This window comes from Bacillus rossius, chromosome 14 (genome assembly GCF_032445375.1).
Source record: "Bacillus rossius redtenbacheri isolate Brsri chromosome 14, Brsri_v3, whole genome shotgun sequence".
Taxonomy (NCBI): domain Eukaryota; kingdom Metazoa; phylum Arthropoda; class Insecta; order Phasmatodea; family Bacillidae; genus Bacillus; species Bacillus rossius.
In genome coordinates this window covers 47579903-47604509 of record NC_086341.1, presented here as the reverse complement: position 1 = coordinate 47604509, position 24607 = coordinate 47579903, and the positions used below count along the sequence as shown (strand labels likewise).

At 37.4% G+C, this 24607-nt stretch overlaps 1 protein-coding gene across 2 annotated transcripts; it reads left to right on the top strand.

Annotated features, from left to right (window-relative positions):
• Positions 1 to 1762: 1762 nt before the first annotated feature.
• On the top strand, positions 1763 to 24569 carry LOC134538890 (CTD nuclear envelope phosphatase 1). 2 transcript variants are annotated; one of them, XM_063380490.1, is made up of 6 exons: positions 1763 to 2008; positions 4719 to 4785; positions 8944 to 9137; positions 10905 to 11133; positions 13992 to 14147; positions 15496 to 24569. In XM_063380490.1, exons 1-5 carry the CDS (start codon positions 1808 to 1810, stop codon positions 14135 to 14137), a joined length of 837 nt encoding a protein of 278 aa, XP_063236560.1. In that variant the 5' UTR covers positions 1763 to 1807; the 3' UTR covers positions 14138 to 14147; positions 15496 to 24569. The 2 variants fall into 2 exon arrangements, with proteins under 2 accessions (XP_063236560.1, XP_063236559.1); XM_063380489.1 differs by having other exon boundaries at positions 1776 to 1999.
• The last annotated feature ends 38 nt before the right edge of the window (positions 24570 to 24607 follow it).

Sequence of the window (24607 nt, the reverse complement as noted above, 5' to 3'; positions counted from 1 at the left end):
TTCTCTCCGCATTTTCGTTCTACCGAATCTTTCAAGGTACCGGCTCTCAAAGAGCCGGTTCTTTACATCGCGAACGAATCGCAAGATTTCGTTCTCTCAAAGATTCGTTCTTTTTGAACGAATCGTTAACGAACGACCCATCACTATTTCAAACAAGTTGTAAGTGTGGTCAAGCAATCCACAGTGCTTTTTCTGTGTTTGGTCACCATCATGGCAACAAGCTACCGATCTGAGGAACCCAGGTATTTAGTGTTCTGCTCGAGGATGGTGTGCCATGTAAGAATTACGTTTTTTCTGGGGGTCTCAAGGGATTAGTGATGGGTCGTTCGTTAACGATTCGTTCAAAAAGAACGAATCTTTGAGGGAACGAAATCTTGCGATTCGTTCGCGATGTAAAGATCTGGCTCTTTGAGAGCCGGTACCTTGAAAGATTCGGAAGAACGAAAACGCGGAGAGAACGAGAGAACGAGAGAACGAGATGAGAGAACCGGCCACGCGCCCGGTCTGATTCGTTCGTGAAATGATTCATGACGTCAGGAGTCTGAAGAATTAGTAATCACAGCGTGCGCATGTTCACATGAGCAAACGATAACTGATCAAATAAAATAGGGTAACATGAAAAGTATCTATACCTGAAAATGTCAACTGTTAAGTAGTGGTTTAAAATTGCTTTTTCACATTCACATACACAAATTAGGAAGAAAAAAAAACTGAAAAAAAAAAACCATATGAATTAAAAATAACAGGGAAAGTAACTACAAATTTTCACACTTACCATTTTTGGGTTAATTAATGTACTTCATTTGTTTCTCTTCATACTGAATCGCAGTAGTAGTATTAAATTTTTGTCTTTTTTTCTGTAAATGTGTTGGTCTACATGTAAACACTTTACTGTCACTAAAGTGTAAATAGCTTATATATTAATATTTGTAACTTAAAAAGTAATAAAATATAAATAATCTTGTTTCATATACGCAACTGTGATTCACTGGCTACGGAAAGCAATGTTCAAATTCAAATACAAAAACACGTACATAATACTCTAAAGGATGAACGAGTTACGACACCTGATAAAAGAGCCAGATCCCATACACAGAAAAGAACGAATTGACCGAGATGACCGAATCGTTCTGAACGAATCATTTCACGGAACTGATCCAAAAGAACCGACTCGGTCAAAAGAACCGTTCTGCCCATCACTACAAGGGATATGTAAAATTGACCTTTTGGAACCACTCTATTGGAAATTATTTTTCGACTTACTAGTTTTTTTTTACATACGATTTCAAGGTTTGTGCTCTCTTTGGTCCATTTAAGTTCTTCTAAACTGCTTTGTCGATTTTGACCGCAACATACATAGTTGCTTATGGCAGTAGATTAATTCCGCACAGCAAACCCTATATGACATGAGTAAATACATTTTTAGCCTTAAGTGTTTCTCTTTCTTCTTACATAAAACCACAAAACCACAGTTTAAGAAGATGTTTTTGAGCTAAAAAAGTTTGTACAAATAATCTAGAAAAATTTTTTAAACTAATTTAATGAAAATTTTTATATATTACTTAAATACAAAAGTAAAAAATAACTTGCAAACATTTTTTTTTGATTAATTGCCATAACAAATTTTTGTTGTATATTTTTAAATTAATATATTTTTATTTATAAACTGTTCTAATTATTAATCTCAACAGTAAAAGTTATACGGTATAAATATTAAGTTATACGTTTTTTGTTAGGAGTTGCTCATCTTCAAGATACGATTGACCATAGGAAATGGGTCGATCATGGCGGTTGGGGAAATGTTTTGATGGGTTTGATGGTGGGAAAAGTTCGTCGTATTGTGCTGCAGGGGTGGTTTATTGACATATTTTTGTTATTAGTTACGAAGACGTGTTTCAGAACTATACAAATGCTGAAGCAAGTGCAAATGGGCGTCCGTGCGTTTCTGTTGATTGCGGCTAAATTCTGGAACTGTGTTTGTTACTTAATCAAGAAGCAGGTTAGAACAGTAAGTGCTGAAATTATTTAAGTGCGCTGGGACTGTTTTCTTTTCGTGATGTTAGGTGCAGAATGTATGATAAACGTTTACATATTATTTATTATCGACATAGCATGAATTAATTGTGTGTCTATACATCTTTATGGTGACATGGAAATGACTGATTCTAATGTTATATAATTTTAATTACTAAGGCGAATCACCTCTCGCGCTAGAGATTAAGGCCTGCTTTCGAATTGGTCAGTTAAAATTTACTAAATGTTTGAATTAATAGCCTATGTTTTATTCGGATGCAGCCAGTATTTACTTGTGTCAAAACTGTGATAACTGTGAATTTTGAATATTACTACTTTTCCACAAATTTTTTTTAACAATTTACAAAGTCCTTTTAACTATTTCAAAACATATTTTACAATCCATTGTATAGGCACATTACATTTGAACAAGTGGTTCCCCCATGATAACCATTTTAAGTTGAGGTTATTTTAGGGTAGCTACATGTTAAAAATGTTTTTTTCAGCTAAATGGTTGGTGTAAAATTATATTAATAGTGATTTAGATTTATGTTGTTCCTTAACAGTGTAGGTTAGGCTATTTTTCACTAGAGTTAGTCTTGGTAATGTTGTCGGCCCCCTACTGTTTCTAACTGTAAATTGATCTTGTGGTTCTCCAGAGATCCTTAGGTACATAATGTAGCCAAAACTGTTTTTAAAAAGATGGCCAAGAATTTATTTTCCTGACTTTTATACTAATAATTAAAAAAACTACTTCCTGGAGTGTGAAATGAGTGAGCCTAGAGTGCTCACCTGTCAACTTGCTGTATTTTATTTATATTATTTCTCCCTGTTAAATAAATAAAACAAGTGAGGGAATAAAGTGTTGCAGGTAGATAGGTGTGCCCTCAGCGCTGGTTCCACTCACACTCCAGGAAGTACTGGAGTGTATCTCATCGTAATGAAGACAGAAAGATAATGCCAATGCAAGGAGTCCCTCCTCCCCCGTACTTTATTCTCCCAATTCCTGAAGCCTTCTACTTAAGTCCTTCCCTCTCACAGCCAGTATCTTCCCCCAAGCCCAATCCACTCCCGCCCCGACCTCACCAGGAATACTTGCTTCCTCTCTCTGTTCATCTCCACTCGCTCTGGATCTTCCACTCATGACCCCTCCTTCCTCTACACCACTCGGCTGTTCAGCCTATTTCCCAGCTTTCCCCAGCCCCCTCCCCCTTAATCACCTTAAACAGTTTCACCAGACTTCCTACTTGCCTCCTCTTTTACAGTGTGTTCCTCCCTGGCTCCTCCATCAGCGATGGTCTATGCATCTTCCCTTCTCCACCTACTCTTCACTCGTCTCGAAGCCCGGCGTTGCCCCCTTCCCCTAATACTACCCGCTGGACCTGCTTTCCCGAACCTAGGTCATCCTGTAGGTTTACTTCCAGGTATTTGCTTTCCTCTGCCTCCTGAATGCCTTGCCCCTTCCAACGATAAGTACTTGTGTACCTAGCCACCTTCGTCGTGTTATATTGATCCCCATTCCATTGGTCCTCGAACAACCCTCCTGCAGGTGTGCCGCTTCCCCCGTGGCTTCACACTTCACGTAGTCGTCCGTGAACAATCTCTGTGTCTCATTTCCTCCCCAATATCATTCATCATAGTTAAGAATAGGAGAGGCCGCATAACACTCCCCTGCGGTATCCCCCTCTTCCGACCATGTTGTCCACCTTTTATCAATACTTTATTGGTAGGTCTTATTCCACTCTAACAACAGAAGTTGGCTCATTAATGTTTCGTATGATTTACAAGAACAAAAATTTATATACTAATCAGGATTTAATTATTTAATTTATCAGAATAATTTGTAAATTATACCCAGTTAAATACACCTTTAAAATTAAATTAATTAGTGAATTGAAATCATAGTTAATAAAATTGGAAATAAATAAATTTGTTATTTTAAAAATAAATCTATTTTGTGGGAAACCCCCGCCTGCAATGTAAATCCCAATTCTGATGGAAACACCCAATCTACGGAGGATCCTCCTCCAGTGGGGAAATAAATACCCTTTCTGTGGTTAAGTCCCAGTCGGATGTGCAGATTTGCCGGACTTTAGTTTTTAACTTTTTGGGTTCAACATGAGTGGTAAGAAGCGGGTTGTTGTATGGCTTTTATTGGAACAAGCTGAGAACAAAAATAACTAATGGAATAAAAAAGCTTGTTTAAACAAAAAAAAGTTATTTTTCAACACTGGAATGTATGAAAATCATATATCTTACTGTCATTTTGACCGCAGCATTGGCCGAAAGAACAACAGTATTACAGCGGTTCTAGTGGTAAATTGAATAACTCTTATATTTATATCACTAAATGTTTTGCAGGAGAAACAGTTTAAAAATTAAATAATATAAGCTGTAAGTAGTGTTATGAGTTAGGCTCAATTTCAGACACATTTTTATTTCATGTAATTGTATTTGCTTTTAAGGGCCTTGCCTATAAATTTATCACTGTATGTCTCTTGCATTGTATGTTTGTCACAAATTTTGTCACCAGATATTTAATGAGTGTTATTTAGTTTACAGTTAATAAATAACGCTAAGTGATGACAAAATGGATGACTAAATAACGGATACAAAAGAGCCCTGGTGGTAGCTTGAAGGAACTGCAGTTGCAGGATAGCAGTGACGAGAATGACGTTGGCGTACGACGAAGTGTCTGGTTGCAGGTGGCGGAGCACCAGCCTGTCAAGTACCAGATATTCCCCCTGTCGCCGCTGTCCAGGCACCGGCTCAGTGAGTATCGTGCTGTGCGAGCTGTGATCCGCCCCACAGCTTGTGGCATCCCGCCACGACGCCACCTCTCTGGTTACGAGGTCACTTGGTTCAGGCCATTCGAATGGCACTAACCTGTGTTAGCCCTGGCCCCAATCATGCATATCTTCTTTATGTCCGGTCAGGGCGTATGTGCTAGTGAGGCAGGATGATGAGCGCGACGCTTGCTAGTGTTTCTAGCGCAGTATCGCCTCTGAGCTGGCGCCCAGTCTTCTCGTCATCAATTGGATAACTGTAGATTTATATTGCGGAGAAGTGAAGGTAAAGGTGTAATGCAAGTCCCTTAAGTGCTCTCAAGAATCTGTACCGGTTGTTTTACGCTTAAAAATTTACTCATAAAACACACCTTTTAGCCATCATGGAAACTAAATTTACCACCCACTTCCCCTTATTTCCCCCAGGAGTTGTATTAGAAAATAAGGCAAAACTTTAAGTTAATCAAAAAATATGTATGTAAAATTTCACACCAGCTTTAGTTAGTCCAAGTTTAGAAAAATTGAAATAAATTTTTATTTATATTCCATTTAGGTTTACAATTCCTAATTTATTATTTCCTGCTTTGGTGAATTCCAATATAAATAAATCTTAATGAAATATAACCAAAATCTTGAAACCTCATAAATTTTCCTTATAAAACTAAATTTTCCACAGTTTTGGTGAATTTCTAAAAGTGTAAAAAAAAATGTGTGCATGTATGAGTACACACACACACATTATATAACTATGTAAATTTTTGTGCATTTTATTGTACTCAGTTTCTTACTTTCTGCTTAAGAATCATTAGAGACTTATTATTTATTTTTTCTAATGTTAAAAATTAGCTCCCATTTCATCCCTCAGCTATGGGTTTTTGAAAAGAACAATCAAGCTCTAGACTACATAACTCTGATTATATGTCAGTCATTAAAATCCTTTCACTTTAGAACATTTAGAGATTTGAATTTTCCTTTATTAAACTTAACTAACCTTAAACCCTAAATAAAATAGTAAAAAGGAATTAGTAGTTTTTGTGTATTTATTATTTATACCCTTGTCCTGTGACGACGAGAAGACTGCGCGCCAGTCCAGAGGAGACACCGCGCTAGAAGCACCAGCGAACGTTGCGCTTATAATCCCGCCTCACTGACACACACACACACCCCTGACTGTGCACCTAGTCAGGGGTGTATCAAATAGCGTGGTATCACTTCTAAGTGCAGGCCTTGTTTTGCCGTGCATATTGCAGCTATGAGCCATGCTGTAACCATAACATTAGATGGCGGAGAAATGAAGATAAAGGTGTAATGCAATGCCCTTGAGTGCTTTCAAGAACCTGTACTGGTTGTTTCACGCCTAAAAATTATTCTGGAAACACAGTTTTAACCATATTTACTGTTCTAAAAATACATTTAAAAAATAAAATACAGAAACATGTACTCATCAGTCATCAGCGTATTCTTAAATTCTTTTTGTATACTGACCCCACTGTGATATCGCTAGCAGTTTTTAATCATATTTTCTTTCCTGAAGCTCTGTGCACGGTGTGTGTGCAGACAGGCGGGGACTTTGACCGGGCAACACCACAGTACAGCAGCTCAGCTTTACTGAACGGGCTAGCGGCCAGACACGCGTCACGAGAGGGCGTTGTGTACTGTAGTTAGTAGGGACAAGATTGCAATAAAACCGAAATAACTCCGGAAAGCATGTGAAAATACTGCATGACATGGAAATGTGTCATGTACATATTAAGAAGCATTTAACCAAAACTGAATACAAATCATAAAAAAAAAAGTAATCTTTTAATGTTTGAAATTCAAGGAATGTTTTTATTTTCAGACAAAAAATTGTTCCAAAGTGAATGGATCAGAGAAATTAATTTAATTTGTTTTGTTGTGCATCTCTGTTGAATTACTTCTAAACTACAAATGCTTGCTAATTTATTGTTATTGTTCTGAATGTATCAGTTTTAGACCAATGCATTACAAATTAGTTTATTGTAAAATTGCAGCATATAAATCTTATCGCAATTTTGGTGGAGTAAGTATAACAAAACAGCTTTTATAAAAATAAATACAATAACACCAAAATCTTCTGTTTTAAAAACGAATTTGGACTAAAAATAAAATCATAAAATCTTGTCTAGTAATTGGCCATTCCCAGTAGATTTTTCATATGTTCATAAATGAACAGACTTGCTTCCCTCCCCCTTCCAAGTGATTTAGCATTGTTATGGTTCCACAAGCATCTTGACTTGTAATTGCATTAGGTGTACGGGCAGTCTAGAAATTGTTTGGTTTGGCCACATTCTTGGATGTCTATGATAGCAGTCCTATTGCCCACATGTATACATTAGTGTGTTTTTCAATGTGTTTGTTTGCTAAAACATTATCATATAAATACATTGCTGTGTATTCTTGTGGGGTTTTTTTCTTTCAAGGTGAATCATTGAGATAAGATAACTCTGAGATTATACTTGACATCTGTGCAGTGGCACGCTGTGTTTATCTCGGTGGAAGAGAGTATGTCTGGAACTGTCCCGAGGCCAGCTCTAGGTGTTTAAACATAGTTCCTGTTGTAAATTACTTCTCTTATTCTCTCCCCTGTTGTTAGAAGTACATAATTTACAATAAATACTGTCATGTAATGTGTGCATATTCTGAGATGTATCACTGTTTTGTAGATATAAACAGTCGACTACAGTAGGATGTCGCACTGTTCCTGAGACACATGCACTTACAATCTTGTCACAGTTTTCAGATGATTGCTGAAGCACTGTGGTATTCATTTTAACCAAGAACTTTACGTTAACTTGCAGAAACTAACAAAATATTATTGCAAGTTTTTGTCAACAATCTTGCCATAGACTAAACCGAACCTTGAGTTTATTGTTGAATGCCTCTTATATGGTATCCATTTTTATGTCACAGTGCCTGTTGGTTAGTTCTGTGTTACAAGACTTACTCTGCATAGCTGACAAATGCTGTAAGTTTACACATTTAGGACACTTGTTCTGTAGTCAAAGTCAAAGCAGGAGGAACACGGACACAGTGACCTTAAAGTGTAGTGTTCACGGGGAGCAGTTTGTGTGGCCAGTGCGTCACTGCAACTATCAGGAGTCGACTTGTCTCTTTGCTAACAGGACAACACATGGTCTTTGCTGTCGGGTGTAGGTAGCACTTTTGCACATTTGACACGTCTCTAAGCTTTTTGTTAACAATGATTACAGAATTTTTTTTTTTTTGGAATAGTATATAACGATTAGTGACTAGAATACATATAGCAAACCAAATTTTCATAACTTTTCATCTAAATATTAGTTATAATCTTACACTCTTTCTTCTAGGTGTCTAATTTTTTTATGAATGAGTTTCACTGTAGACCGTCTCATGCTTAGATTCCAGTACACGGCTTATGGCAAGTGCTGTTACCAGATCTTCAACATGTTATAAAGTTCTGAAAATGTATTTCTTTGGAATTCTGAAGCATTTTATGAACTCATATCATAATTTATAATATTTTATGCTATCATGCTTATGAAACTAGTTAATCACCATTTTTTATAATTAAACTTAACAATTCACACATATCATGGTTGCAAATTCATATGAAAAATGTAAACTATGGAAAGTGAAACACCAAAAAAAAAATTCCATTGGTAGGCTATGAGGGAGGAAGTGAAACATTGTTATGAAAGTATTTCAGAATTTTTCAGAAAACATGAGTGTGAACAATACAGTCAAGGAAGTATCCAAAGCAACCACCTGTCCCAAGAAAACTATATAATGTTCTTAGAAAAAAAAACACTGTTGCGAGAAATCTCTTTAATGAATTGAGGAAACATACCTGAAATTCTGGGTGACTTATGAAATGGAAATGAAGTGTGCAAACAAGTTGGAGGTTCTTTGGGACTTCTGGTCCAGAGGGGCAGAGCAGTGTTTCTTGTTTTTGGTGGTTTGCCGGGTCCATCTGCCTCGGAGGGGTAGGAGTGGAGTGGGGAGGGCACCGATGCAGAGTGGAGGTTGAGGACTCGAGGGGACAGGCAGGCGAGGGCAGGACTGCAGGCTAACAGTGCTGAGAGCGTGCGAGGCCTGTCCTCGAAAGGGCTCCTGGACGATGCCACCCGGGGGCGCTGGGTTGCAGGCCTGGTGAAGCGCAAGGTGCTGGTGCTGGACCTGGACGAGACCCTGATCCACTCGCACCACGACGGCATCGTGCGGCCGTCGCCCATCAAGGCCGGCATCCCCGCCGACTTCATCCTGAAGGTCACCATCGACCGACACCCGGTGCGCTTCTTCGTGCACAAGCGACCGCACGTCGACTTGTTCCTCGACATCGTGAGTACCTTCCCGCTCTGTGTTCCTGTCTCGCAGCTGGTGCAGGCTGTGCCGCCACACGTCTCAGAGGCATGACGTGGCCCGCTCTGCTCGCTGTGGGCTCTTAGCGCTCTCCACATGCCTGATGCCTGATATACTTTATTTAAATATGGGTTTATTACGGTATTTATGTGTGTGTATTCATGAGCAAGTTTTTACATACTTATTCACACATTAGCACAGACGATTGGCTCAAAAAATGCGTCAGATAATATATATGTACTACATGTGTATTTTTCGCTAGAAAAATTAAACTTCATAAGCCTAGTGGTCATGTTACATCTCACGGTACTGCAGAGAAACAAACGTGTCATAAGGCGACAGCCAAGATACGTCAAGGCCCCCCCCCATGAGCCGTTAACGCAGACGCTGGTTGTTGAAAAATGTCAAAATACTTCACTGAAAGATGGTTCCGGTTACTGACTGGTTGTGCTCAGACTACACCGTTAAATTGTATCTTAACAAATACACAGTGTTCATAAAAGAGTGTCTCATTTTCAATGGTATTTATAACACTTTAATTTAGATTATTTACTACAGATCATACGTCGAAGGTAAACTAACTTAGTTTTTCCTACAAATCTCAACGTATAAAACATTGGCATAAATAATTATCTAGCTGTTTTTGATGATTTCAGTAATTGGTTAGGTTTTCTGTTATTATGTAACTAATAGCTGATTGAATGTTTCAGATGTAGTCATGTAAGGTAAGCAATTTGTTGTTTTGCTCTTATTTCTTATTAGTTCTTGTTTTTAAGTATGTCTGTTAATTTACGTAATTAAAAGTTTCAAAGCTGCTAAAAGTCATTATTATCAATTTGGCTAGTTGGATCAGTTTGCAGGTGTAAGTGTATGCTTTTCTTTACTTGTTTTGTTGTTATCCTTTGTCTGAAAGTATGTTACAGTAAATTACATGAGAGAGAGAGAGTTAGAGAGAGTTCGAGTTAGAGAGAGTTAGATAGAGTTAGAGTTAGAGAGAGTTAGATAGAGTTAGAGAGAGAGTTTTAGAGAGAGAATGAGAGAGTTTTAGAGAGAGAGTGAGAGAGTTTTAGAGAGAGAGTGAGAGAGAGAGAGATAGTTTTAGAGAGAGAGTTTTAGAGAGAGAGAGTGAGAGAGTTTTAGAGAGAGAGAGAGAGTTTTAGAGAGAGAGAGAGAGAGTTTTAGAGAGAGAGAGAGAGTTTTAGAGAGAGAGAGAGAGAGTTTTAGAGAGAGAGAGAGAGAGTTTTAGAGAGAGAGGCAGGTGTGCACTGAAGTGCGTGAGGGAGACAGGAACAGTAGTTCCCCGCCGAGCGTGGGAACTCATGGACAAACATATCATCAGAATTGGAAAGAGACAGAGAAAAGAAAGCCCCCTAGTTATATATACGCAGAATTTTTTCACGTATTGTTAATCGTGCCTTGATTGGCTAATTTTTGAAAGTGTGTTTTAAGCTCGAATGTGATTGGTTGTTGGAACCACATCACCATCTCCCTCCATCATGAATGGAGGTAGTCGGGTTAGCCGATAGTACTGTTGTGATCGTGGTACTGAATGGTTGTGGTCGGGCTATGGCTTGGAAACTAATATAATTATGTAGAGAGTAAAAACAAAAGTTCGGGCGGAACTGATTTTTAAACATTTTGGTACATTTTATCTAGAGTTCATTGACTGCTGTCGTCGGTGTTAGGTCCACGAGTGACCAGGTCCGAGTACGTGCTGGGGCGAGATGCCAGGCCGCGGTGTCGCAGGTGTCGCAGTGGTACGAGCTGGTGGTGTTCACGGCCAGCATGGAGATCTACGGGGCGTCGGTGGCCGACCGGCTGGACAACGACCGCGGGATCCTGCGGCGGCGCTACTACCGCCAGCACTGCACGCCCGAGATGGGCAGCTACACCAAGGACCTGTCCGCCATCTGCGCCGACCTCTCCAGCATCTTCATCCTGGACAACTCCCCCGGCGCGTACCGGGCCTACCCAGGTACTCTGCAGTCTTCGAGCATGAGGGCGGGGAGGATGATGCAGCACACTTCCATCCATACACACACACTTGCATACTCGTGCAATAACTAGGGACCGGAAAAATTTGCGGGTTCAGTGACCTCCAGGATGAACTCCCTAGTTCTGCGTACACTCGGTCAGATGCCACCCACTCATTGGCTGCTGTCTTGTGAGACGTCCCAACTTAGCAGCCTGTGATTCGATAAAGCTTTGGTTGGGTGTTTCTCATTGGCCCAGAGTCATCCAGCTGAGTTGTGAGCCAATAGCAGAGGCAGCACTGAGGTATAACTATTTGTATTTTAGCCGATTGCGAAATGAATTCGCGAATTTTTCCGGTCTATAGCAATAACATAATTTAGTGCTCGCATACTTGCATATATATTTGTTGATCTGCAGCCTCAGCCAAAGAGAACTGTTTCCTAATAATATAATAAGCAAAGAGTTGCGCTTCTGTCATGCGAGGACTCAACGCACAAATTTTTTTTTGTATAGGCTTGTTTGTTTACTTGAGTTTTATGATGGTGATGGCAATAATAACTATGATAATAATCTTTATTCTAATTTTACTTTTTGTATTTCTGTAAACAGTAACACACCTGGATATTCAAATATTAACATATTACAGTGAAACCTCTATTTAACAAATCTCAAGGAACCAAAATATGTTGTGTTTGTTGTAAAGGGGTTTGTTAAATGGAGGTTTCGCACGATATATTTCTAGTCATCATAAAGCTTCACATAAATGGCTAGAACTGTCTTTCTGTCTGTTTAATACAATATGAGGAATTAAACATGAAAAAGTACATAGAATACACTTGTTTAATGGCATGTTTAATAAGGTCGAAATAAATCACTATCTTGTCCAAATCATCATTTTTTCATACTTTCACACGTTTTCGATTTGTTCCTACCCGAGAAGCGTTGTTTTCGATCTGTTCCCAGTTGGATAATATTGTTGAAAGTGTAGACGCTGGGATGTCAAAATGTTTAGCTATATCACTTTTTTTTTCCATCTTCATCAACTGCATTTAAAATTTCTAATTTTATTTAAATGTCAATCTGTCGCCGCTTTTTAGGATTAGAATTCATTTTACAGTAGTACCGTGTTTAGTTCCGTAACTATGTGTGGAAATAAATAAACAACAGTGAAAACTGAAAAAAACTGAAATTGTACTACACCATAGTTAAAAATATTTGCGTGTGCACATCTTTAACCATAGAAATGCAAAATATACTATGTAGTTGTTCGTCTTGCCAGAGCGATGGTACGGGAGGTTTCCGCCACTAGCGCTAAATGCACCCGCCATTTTGAACAAAGTGTGGCATGTATACACGACGTGAGTTATCCATTATGCTTTGTTTCTTTATTGTCTTCCGCGATGGTGCATATTATTTTAAGGTTATACGCACGTATTTTCATTGATCTTATGGAGGTTCAGTGGCACCAAAATTTTATTTCGTTGCATGGCGTTTTTCGTTAAATAGAATATTCGTTAATGGAGGTTTTACTGTACCAGGTGCAGTATTTTTTGAAGGATTACCCTCATACTTTATTATTGTTAATAATTACTCGTATCTGCATTTTGGTTTATTATTGCAACCAAACAATGCCAGGTGTTTGAGGTGAAATTTTTAATTTACTAGTAAGGAGTAAAAGCATGCCTTTTATGGCAGCAACGTTTGTCTAATTTGATTATTTGCTATTTTATACTCACTTTAATGTCTTTATTTGCATAGTTCTTTTTTTATTTTGCTAGTAGTGTGTCATTCTATTATATAAATTAGATAAATAATAAGAATAATATATTTTTCATTATATTGTATTGTAATTTCCATAATCACAATATCTATAAAAATTTCCAAAACATCTTACACTATCAATTAATATCAATTAATGAACAAAAAATAAATAAATATTTGTAAATAATGTAAAATACCAACTTTTCCAAAGGAAAATTTGTGTACACCACTTTCACCCACCCTGGTGGGTTCAACGAGCAATCTTAGCATTTAAGGCTTAAGATGACTTTAAAAATTGTTTTTATATATTTCTCAAAATTATTTAAAAAAAAACAAGTTTTGATATGTGTGCACAGATTTGGGACTTCCTCTACTCCCATTGGTACACGAGATTTTTTACTGGAACATAGCTACTTGTTCATATATATTTCTGTTTATCAAACCATTTCTCTCTTATTTAGCAAACAGTAGAAACTAACCTTAATCACACACATTATACATACTATTAGACCAAATTGTTCTGTTAACATTTAATAATATGATTTTACCTATATTTTTTATGTGTTATGGTTCTTTAACCTTTTTTTTAGTGTTTTGTCTGTTTTGTTATCATCACTGCCAGTGTGTGGTACTCTTGCTCTCGTTTGCTGGCCACCTGTAGATGTTTTCCACCCATGGTACCGACGGAGGTGGGAGTCCATACTCTGGTAGTGACAACTGTGTTCCTGTTACTGCATGTAGTGCTCACCACTAAAGTCTACGACTGTTGGTGGGCATGTGACAAATTTCAAATAAATAAATTTAAAAAAAAAAGCATGGAGCTGCGGCTCAGAATGTAGCTAGTTCTAATGTGAGTATTTATTGGTTTTGGATAGTTTGTTTGTGTTACTGTTTTACCTGGTGAATGTTACTGAATTAAAGACTATGATGAAACGTGAGGTCAGAACGGCGATCCTTGTAGATGAACGAGGGGATGGGACGGTGGGTTGGGAAAGAGAGGAGCACTCGGCTCGGGGCAGCAGCTGCACAAGGCTGTGTGACGTGGTAGTGGTGTTGGGTCGGGTCGAGCAGAGCTGTGATTGGAGGACGGTGCCGCAGACAACGCCATCCCCATCAAGTCGTGGACCAGCGACCCCACGGACACGGCGCTGCTGAACCTGCTGCCCGTGCTGGACGCGCTGCGCTTCACTCAGGACGTGCGCTCCGTGCTCAGTCGCAACCTGCACATGCACAGATTCTGGTAGCAGCGCCCAGGTACCGTGCCTGACTACCTTCCGGTGTGAGCCACTTCTTCGTGATGAGCAGGGACAGGCAAAAATTTGCGGGTTCAATGACCTGCAGGATGAACTCCACAGCTCTGCGCACACTCGGTCAAATGCCACCCACCCGTTGGCTGCCGTCCTGTGAGACGTCCCAACGTAGCAGCCTGTGATTCGATAAAGCTTTGTTCGGGTGTTTCTAATTGGCCCAGAGTCGTCCAGGTGAATTGTGAGCCGAATAGCAGAGGCAGCACTGAGGTATAACCATTTGTATTTTAGCCTGTCGCGAAATGAACCCGCAAATTTTTCCTATCCCTAGTAATAAGCAATAATCCAGAAACTGATACTTGTGTGTTTCTTTGTTTCAGTATCAGTACACATATATTTATGTGTCTGCATTACGCTGTTTTTCAAAACGGTTTTAAAGCCTAATGGTTTCTTTTTAAACTTTTAGTGGCTTTTAGTTTTTTAATGTACATTTAAGCTTTGAATTATTTTCAATGTTTTTTCTTTCATTTACTAATCCACGAAACCAAAATTTTTTGGTCCTTCGAAATCCTTCTAATTCCTCAAATATATAAGTAATATTTATGTGGCCACCCTGTTATCAAACATCAATGTTGTGTTAATTAAAACATGAACAAAATTAATATGTAGTATTATGGTATTGAAACAAGTTGTAAGTAGCTGCTCTGTGGAAAGAAAAAAAAAACACATGAGCATTTCTGATTATAAAAGGTCTCACGTAGCATCCTTGATTTGGGTGTCTCCTGCAAAAAAATTCTGGCTAGGCTGCATTTTGGACTACAGCCACCAAGGGTTTGTTTAATGAAGTTCCATCGTGCTGAACGGGAATGTTGCGCACAAAATAAATTAATTAACAAAATTCATTTTGCTTTATTTTTTTGTCGTGAATTCAATGAATGTTTTACTTGACGGTCGGGCAGCCAATGCCAGAAAAATTGCTGCACCGAACCGTGACGTTCTCGGCCCGTTGTTCACAACCACTGGCTCAACCGACTCCATATCAACACCATGTTCATCGCAGATTATTTATCCACATCCATTACCATTTCGCACCTCGTTTGACCTTTCTGGTTCATTCATCTCAGCTGCTTTTTTGCCTCATTCGACACCTGTGACACTTCTCTGAATTTTTCATTTGTTCTACTAGGGCGATTTTTCTTTTTTTTCTTCTTTTTCTCCCTTATAACGTAACCTGTTTTCGCTTAGGCATTTTGCAGTGAATGGCTCCAAAACCAAAGGTCTAGTTGGTAAGTGTGCTGAAGCTGTGTTGAGCGTGTGTGTTGATGAGCAGTGCAGGAGAGCGCGACGGTCCACAGGTCAGCACGCTGTCGGCGCGGGCATCGCCGTGCTGCGCCGCTGGCTGCCCCGCTCGCTCGGCACGGCTCGTGCTGGGCTCGCCGGCGACACCAAGGACGTGTGTTGTTTTGTAACAAACTAGCATAGAGAGTTGCTTCCCCCGAGACAAGTTTCATTTGTTTGTGAACAGGGATGTACAGTTTGTCCCCCCCTCCCCCCAAGCGCATCTCGCTCGGCTCCCCGGTGTGGCTGTGTTGTGTTTGCGGACCCGACAGCGTGCGGCGCCAGCTGCAGTTTTAATATTTCCTTGGTCGGTGCGTAGAGTCCACACTCGGCAGAGCGTCCCGTGCACGGAGCACGGAGCACTCCGTCGTGGCACAACTTGAATAGTTTTATCCGCTCAGAGGCACATTTTGCTGTAAGAAGTGTAACGATGATATTTTACTTTTTAAAGTAATCATTGTTTTCTGTATCAGAAAACATTATTTATATTTTGGAAGCTGGTACACTAGGAAATTTTTTTTTTTCTTTTCTTTAACATGCTAAGCGTATTTAGCGTGAAACACGGTTTTACGTGCACATGAAGTGGGAAGTTACGTATGTTTGCTTCTGTATTGATGCTGCCCCGAATAAATGGTGCTGTGTTTGTTTTGTATCGGAATAAATTAAAGTTGTAAATCTAAGTAACTCTAGCTACAACAAAATTTGATTGTATTAGAAATATTGTTGAGTATTCTTCTATGCGATGAATAAATATTTTGCTGTCGAATTATGTCTCCTGTTGGTGTATACATGATAGGTGCGGTAACCTTAATACTTGAAGTATGTATGTATCATTTGTACTGTATATAGCCTTGAGCGGTGATTGGGTGGTTTGAGAGAGTTGCTAACCATTATTCCTGTGTTATCACGTCTGCACCTCTCTTGCTACTTTTTTACATTATTCCCAAACTTGCAGTTTCTTGATTCCGTCATTCTCACTGAACTTGTTTTTCTTCATACATAAGTCATTAGTAGAGACAAAATTTTATGGGTATATTTTTATGCCAATTTCAGTGTTATTGTTTGACCTCTGTTTATTCATTAAGATAGCACATTTTCCAACAAATACAAAACTTAAATGTTAAGTGACACTAACTTCATCAAAACAGTGTCATTTTGACTGTTAAATGATGAACTTTTACAATATAATATTTTGAAACAAACATGTCTTAAATACTGGGAACAATATAAATTTATCAGAAAGTATAAGTGTGTTTGAAAAATTTACCAATGTCAGAATATAAAAATTATTTATTAAATCTGTTGCATTATTAAAAAAAAATTTGAATTAATTTAATACATACATTTTGGTACAAACTCCATGCTAAATAATTTACATTCATTAAATTTAATATATTGAAATATTACATCTTAGTAATTTTTATTGAGTTCTTATTAAAAATGCTAACTAATTTCTTGATTTTTGGTTGCATTTTGGTTCTTTATGGTATATTAACATGCATTTCGGTGTTATATTGTGTATTAACATTCTTTTTGGCGTTATTTTTTTTTACCGAAATTCACAGTATAAACTTATCCCTAGTCATTAGTGAATGGTATAGTTTTGCTTTATGTTGCTGCTGAGTGGTGTTTGCAGAGTTGGGCAGGATAGGAAATTATGCTTAAAGACACTGACCAACTGTCAAATACCGTATTGGTCCGAATATAGGCCGACCTTTTTTGCCAGTTTTGTCAACCTTGAAATCTAGTCGGCCTATAAGGGGCACTAGCCAAAATAGTATAATTAAACACGTACATTTCAAGGAGAATCACTTATGGCATAAAAATGTTATCAGATATACAATTCATTGACCTAAAATTATGCCGTACTTATGTGAAATTAGTAATTTTTCCAACTTAGACATTTAGTAAACACACTTAACCCCAATAATGTATCATATTTTAAGTACACAGATGTGGTCACTTTTAGCACATAGCTTTTAAAAGCTCGGTTTGGTTATTTTTGAACTGTATTTAACAGGCTGCGGTAATTTTATTTGCTTGTAAAATGTATTTACAGTAAACAATTAGTAAAAACAGCAAATTTGCTGTAAGGTTATTTACCATAGTATGCTTTATTTACTCTTCTACCACAGGAAAATCAAAATAATGGCACCAGTGTTGGCAACTTGTAGTTGCGACACGAATAAACAAATACCGGTACATACCAACAGTAACAAGAACAATAAAACCTATTTGCAATATTGGCTGTTTTATGGTTGATTCATACACGTTTTACATGAAACTATTTTGGGTTTTTTACGTCAAAATTAAACGTACCAGTAAATGTTTTTACGCACAATTTCTATGAACTTAGAAAATGTAGCCATTGCCGTATAAAATGTTGGCACCACTACAAAAGAATGTGAAGATAAACGGAAACATAGCTTATAAATATTTATATATTTTCGTAAGTAAGAATAACACATTTTGGCAGTTCAATAAATACTAACTTAGTTGAAGTGTTACTGTGGTAATATGCTCTGATAATCATTTTAGTTAGTTAAAATTTATTTTTCCCTGATTTTGAGTGTCTGTAGAAGGGGTCAGCCTATTTTCGGACCAATACGGTATTTGACAATAGAGTTGGAGTGGTAATATTGAATGGATAGAATTCTCCTTCAAATAAAAATTTACAGATAACCTCAAGTATTTTTTAAATTATGTCACATTATCAAAGTTTATTTTTGATTAAATCTATCACAAACTTTTCAATTTTAATATTATTTTGAAATTAAATAATGGATCGTAGTGCTGGGTGGAATTTATTAAATTGTGCTTTTCGTGCATTTTAAAATTAGTAAAACATCAATAAATTTAACTTACATTGATTCTTGTTAGATCGTAAAATTAATGATCAGTGGTTTTTAAATAGTTTTAAGACACATTTTTGCTTTTTAAATAGGGATGGGACGAATCCACATTTTGGTCGAATCCGAATCCTTGTTCGAATCCTCAGTGTTTGTCATCGAATCTCGAATCCCAGTCCCACACTAAACACATGTTATTCAAAACATGTTATTAAAAAAAATCACACATTTTAAAAAATTACATAGGCCTATGTATTAAAAAAAATCACATGTGTATTTATAAAATTATAAAATAAGTGCATAGTGTATACACCTTATATAAAATAGAGACAAATAACCTCAAAAACCACACACGTAAGTTTGCATCTGTCTAATTCTCTGTTAAATTAATCCTTCCTATGTTTTCAATAAAATACGTTTGTATAGCAGACACCATTTAAAAAAAGTTGTTTTTTTCTGCAATGTTATATTATTGAAAGTTGGAAATGATAGAGTAGTTATGCTAATTGACAAAATGCAGCATAGTTTATCTTATGTTTGTGCCATTACCGTTACCTTTATAATATAGTTTAGGTATACCTACAATTTTCTAGAGCTGGACGAACCTCAGTTCTCTGTTTTCGAACCGAGCCAAACCGAACCTCATACAGAAATAATTGTTTTCAATTAAAATGAACCGAACACCAGCATTTTGGTCTTTAACTGAGTGGTGAGAAAGAAAGATTCTCCAGCCATATGTAAAATTAAAACATTATATAGCTTAGCTTATATATATATACCAACTTTTAATTCGTGAAGAAGTTACATCTAAATTTCAAAAAGACTATATTCCTTTTTAAGTGTACACTAACCTTCATTTAAAAAAAATATTATAAAGATGACGAACATTCAGCATAAGGCCACATAACATATTTTTGTGGTAGACATAACCTAACATTTTTAATAAGTAAAACTTTTTAATAGGACATCAAAAAAAGGCGAATGTGAATTAAGTTACCTATCTACATTACAAAACCCGCTGTCTGCAGTTGCTGTTTTCTTGGAAGAATGCTGCTCGTTAGAAGAAACTTTAGACGGTTTTTTTGGGGTGGTTCTGGGTCACCCGGGTCGTCATTATCTTTTCTCCATTTGGAAAACTTAAACGACGTAAGCCTGCTCATCGCAAATCACCTCAAGAACAATTATATTGTAAACGTAACGTAAAAAGTGTGGTTATAGAAATTTGCGTCGGAAAAAAGAAAACACGAGAAATAATGATGGCTGCCGCGACTACGCTAGTCAACTTAGTACCGTACTGTAACATTTACTGGACCAGTACTTTTAATACACAAGATTAAATTAATATTTTCATTACCTGACTGTTATAACCAAAAAGGCCAAAGAAAATAAATACATCCCAGTAATTTAAAATACGTAATTTACGTAATCATTTCCTACCGCATTTGTCTTGTGTTAACTTGATCACGTTAGTTTTGCCGAAATACGAGAGTTCTCATACATGCGCTTTAGTTTAACGTATGGGGTACGCAATCTTTGGTGATTTTACAACACTTCTCGTATACGCACTATAGTTAAAGGTATAATATACAATACCTTTGGCATTTGTACGATAGTTTATATTACGTAGTACGACAAATGCATACAAAATTCTCTAAAGTAATCAAAAAACAAAGCGCGCCCATATGAAAAAATGCTATGCGAGTTATGCGACGATTAATAATTTTATTTTTATTTTGTCTGCGCTTGAAACTGTTGAGGCGACGATTATGCGATAAAAGTCGGAATATTACAAGTAATAGAATTTTGTTGAGCTGTTTTGTGAATGGTCTCAAATGGGGGTTAGCAAATTAGAAAAACGTATTTTTTTTTAAACGATCGTTCGGTTTTTCGAATATATTTTAAGAGGTTTCGAACCGAACCGAACGTAAGGGTTCGGTTCGGTTCTAAATTTTCAAACTTCGCCCAGCACTACAATTATCAATTACTACCTAAAACTCTTAAAAACCCACCTCGAATCCCACCTCGAATCCCACCTCGGATCCTACGAATCCTCGAATCCATAGGATTCGGTATATTCGACGAATCCAAGATTCGAAAATCCCATCCCTATTTTTAAATCTATAATTGTTTTTAATGAACATTTGTATTAACATTATTTAAGTTATTTCACCTTTATAACCTCTAATTGCAGATGTGTTCTTCGCCATTTTTAGGATCGGTTGTGGTAGAAAAGGACGTCCTTTCCGTTTTCACTGGGCTTTTTGGATCCAACATTATTTATAACCCGCCCTTTATGGAAAATATTTGATGGAACCACAAGTTCAACTTTTTAAACAAACGTGACTGCTAGTGATGTGTCAACCCTTTAACATTATTTGACAAAAAATATCGGAAGGAGCCTCAGAATCGGAAGTTTGATGTCGTGACACAGGCTTTTAAGTTTTAAGGAAAATTAAGGCCATGAAAAAAAATTCCCACCGAAAATGGAACGTGATCAGGAGTGGTTTGAGGTTTTGTTTTGAAATTGCAGTGTCAGTACTGTCGTAGCTAGAGACTCAAAAAAATTGTGATTATTGAATTTGCAAAAAAAAAACCAAACACTATTAAATGGTGGGAAATGACTTTCAAAGCATATTTGATATGGTTTTATTCATAAACTTTTGAATCCATTCACTAATATTAGCAAGTAAATTAAATTTATGCTGCAAATTTGTTAATGATCAATTTTTTTTAGTCCTGTGTGTAAATCTAAAATTATTTATAAGTGTTCAAAGTATAAGTAAGGACAAGATTTTGTTTTATTTTCTGGCCAATTTTGTTTTTAAAAAAGATAGCATATTACTGAACAATCATGACACTTAGGGTTCCATGATATATATTTCTCCAAAACAGTGAGATGTTTTCATATACATGATGCACTTTTACAAAAAAGTTTGTAATAAGCATGTCTTAATATTCAGAACAAATAAAATAAATCTTTTAAGTATTTTTGTTTGAAAAATGTAATAACGTTGTAATGTAAAAATGAGTAACTAATAAGAGGTGCAAGATTAAAAAATTTCCCAATTTTTTGTGCATAAAATGTGGTACAAACTTATTGCTAAATGAACTACTTTCATTAAATTTAATATTTAAAAGATTATGGTTCTCATTAGAGTTTTCATAGAAAATGCTGATTAGTTTCATGATTTTAATTGCATTTTGGTGGTTTGTGGTGTATTAACTAGCATTTCGGATCATATGATGTATTCACATTCTCTTTGAGGTTATTTGGGTTTTATCGCAATTAACCGTATAATCTTGCCTCTAAGTATAAGTCAACATATAAATTATCAAAAATTTGTACTGAAATTTATTTTTGTTCCTAAATAATTACAATTTAAGACTGAGTAGTAGCAACATGGCTTCATGCAATTTCATAGGACAGTGATGTATTACAAATTGTAATTTAATAATTTAAGTTGGTATTGTATTGTTTTAGCATGACTAGCCACGTTGCCCTTATATTAAGCCAGCACGCTGGGCATCACTTATGTCGTTGCTTAAAGTCGGAACACCATGAAGAAGGGGGACTGACGGAGGTGGGAGAGAAGTGTTTGTAGAGTGACTTGGAAAACAATTACGGTCTTGCGAGTATTAACATTTTAAATATCAAGACAAGCAGTATATTATACGTACATATTTTATGTTTAGAAATAACAAATATTCAATATTGTATTCTAAAATGTATTGTATTTGCAAACTGCAAATTTTACTGACAATTAAAAACAATTACAATAAGCAGGTTTATTTTTGGTGGGGGGGGGGGGGGGTTTATAGTTACATTTTTAAATTTTTATAGCTATTCTTCTGTATTTATGCTATTGGCGTCCAAGATTTGTTTTAATTGCATTAATATTTTATACTACATGTTTTCGTATTGGAATTTGATTTGAACTGATAACTTAAATTCTCAGCCTCTTGTTTAAAGTCGCTTGAGTCTATACGAACATTAAATATTTAGTGGCTTTTTTTTTTCACCCATTGAATTATAACATCACTTTTTTTTTTTTCAATTTTGTAGTATTTTAAAGCAAGATATCTTATTCTGCGATTGAGCTGGTTGTTTGGCAGCACAAACTGGCCGTGTGCCGGCTGCAGGCGATGGAAAGGGGCGCGGGGAGAGAGGGGAACAAACCACCGGGCCTCTGCCACTCACCTCGCACCTTCATCCGCGTCTGCATCAGCACCGCCGGCCCAGCTGTGCGCCGACTGCCGTTAGAGTCTTCCTGGGGCAAACTGAACGGCACGCTTGCACGTATCACTGGCTTAGCTGCGTGCCTTCCTCGCTTCTTCCTTCCTGGAGTTCCAGGAGAGAGTTCAAGATGTGTGAAGGGAATTGAAACCAGTTGTTTCGTAGCTTCTCGTTGGCCTGCATTCGCCCCAACCGCTGACTCCTCGTTGTGTTACTTTCGTGCGCTCACAGGGGCACTCTTCTTCACGTTCAGGTTTCCACATTAAAGATCCTCTCCCCTGGAGCCAGCCCCCTCCGCATTGGCCCGTTGACAAGCACCGGGAAACACTTGAGGCAGGTCGCACGGGACTCGGAACTACTTCAGGTAAACATGTCCAACCTTCGGGAGCGGTCACACACTTCGAGGCAAAGTAGTTCAGAGCGACATCTCTTCTACACAAGGAGAGTACAAACAGTCCTTTGCAAAAAAAAAAAAAAAACAAGATGGAGAATGTTACTGGCACAAGTTTGTGTAATAGTTTACTGACTACAACAAAAAAAGGAATACAGGTAAATATTTTATTATTTTAAAATTGATGCTGATGGTAATTCTCTGATATAGGTACACTTGCTCAAACAAATAGGATCTACCACACATTAATTCGATAACAGCAGACAATCGTTTTGGAGTTACACTTGATACTATCGGCCATGTGACCGTACACTTTCGCTTAGGTTAGGTCAGGTTCACCTGGAGTAGTCCGGGGTTCCGTGTGACCGCAGCCTCAGTTGTCTGTGTCTGGTCTGCAGGGTTTCCATTGGGGGTGCAGGAGTAGCACGTTTAAACTGAGAATCGAGTATTGCAAAAAATCAACCATTTTCGAGTTGAGTAGCCAGCATAACTTTTTTTATTTTTAGCTTTGTCCTTTTAAGCTCAAATAACAACAAATAGTGGCACAAAATTACACACTGTACGTAGTATCTCATGATGGTTTCAAATTTGATGTTAATTTGAAACATTATTAAAATGAAAACAATTTTTTACACAGACACTTATCATTTTATTGCTATTTCAAATATTCAAGTTCGTCGTTGCCCTACACATACACCCAGTACAAGAATATCCAGGGGGTGTGTACAATAATATTGTGCATATGCTCGCTGGGTGTGGGTGGAATAGCAGTGCCGTAACATTTAATTTGCCCAATATGCATCATGTTATCAACTTATGGTGCTTCTACAGTGATAGTAGTTCTTTTATGGTAACTATTTATCTTTCGAGAAATGTAGCAAGAGAGGTTTGCTGTGATGCGCGGACGTCGTCTACGATAGTGGACGTAACTGTATTCCCGATGGTGACGTAGGCAGTAGTTGTCTTGAACATGATAGAAGCAAAGTGCGGCTAGCGCACGTGCCAAGTCCACACGCTCGCTAGAACCTCGGAAACTAACAAAGTCAGAGCTGTGCAACGCTCTCATTGATTTTATCACGTATATAACCTTCGAATTGAGGTTCGAAAAGTGGCCGATGGCAACATTGTCGAGCACCGAAACATGTCGGTAGTTGTGCAAGTTCCGTCGCGTTGCTTGTGAGGATAAGCACAGAGTGCCACAGTGAGACTTTGTGAGTGTCGTGTTCCGCGGGTGTCTGGACTTGTTAATAGAGTACCTAGTGTGTAGATAACATTGTGATAGTTGTAATGTCTGCAAATTTTTTCAAAATTATGTCTTAACATTACAGATGTTTGTAAACTTTTTATTCTTGTCCGCACCATGACGGGAGTTTCAAATTTTGTTGTTGGTAGATGTGAAATTTCCTTGTTACACTGTGTACATAACCCGATGCTACAGTACCTATATTGTACTACTGTTGGCGGTACTATCACGATAGTTCACCAGCATGACATAGTCTAAAGTGATGCAAAGTATTAATTGCATTTTGCATCATATGACAGTTTTGTATCATGTTTATCATCTGTTGTACATAAATACGTATTTGTGGTTATGTGTGTAATATAGATGTGTACATATGTGCTGTGTTTTATTTTGGAAGAACCCATCTGAGTGA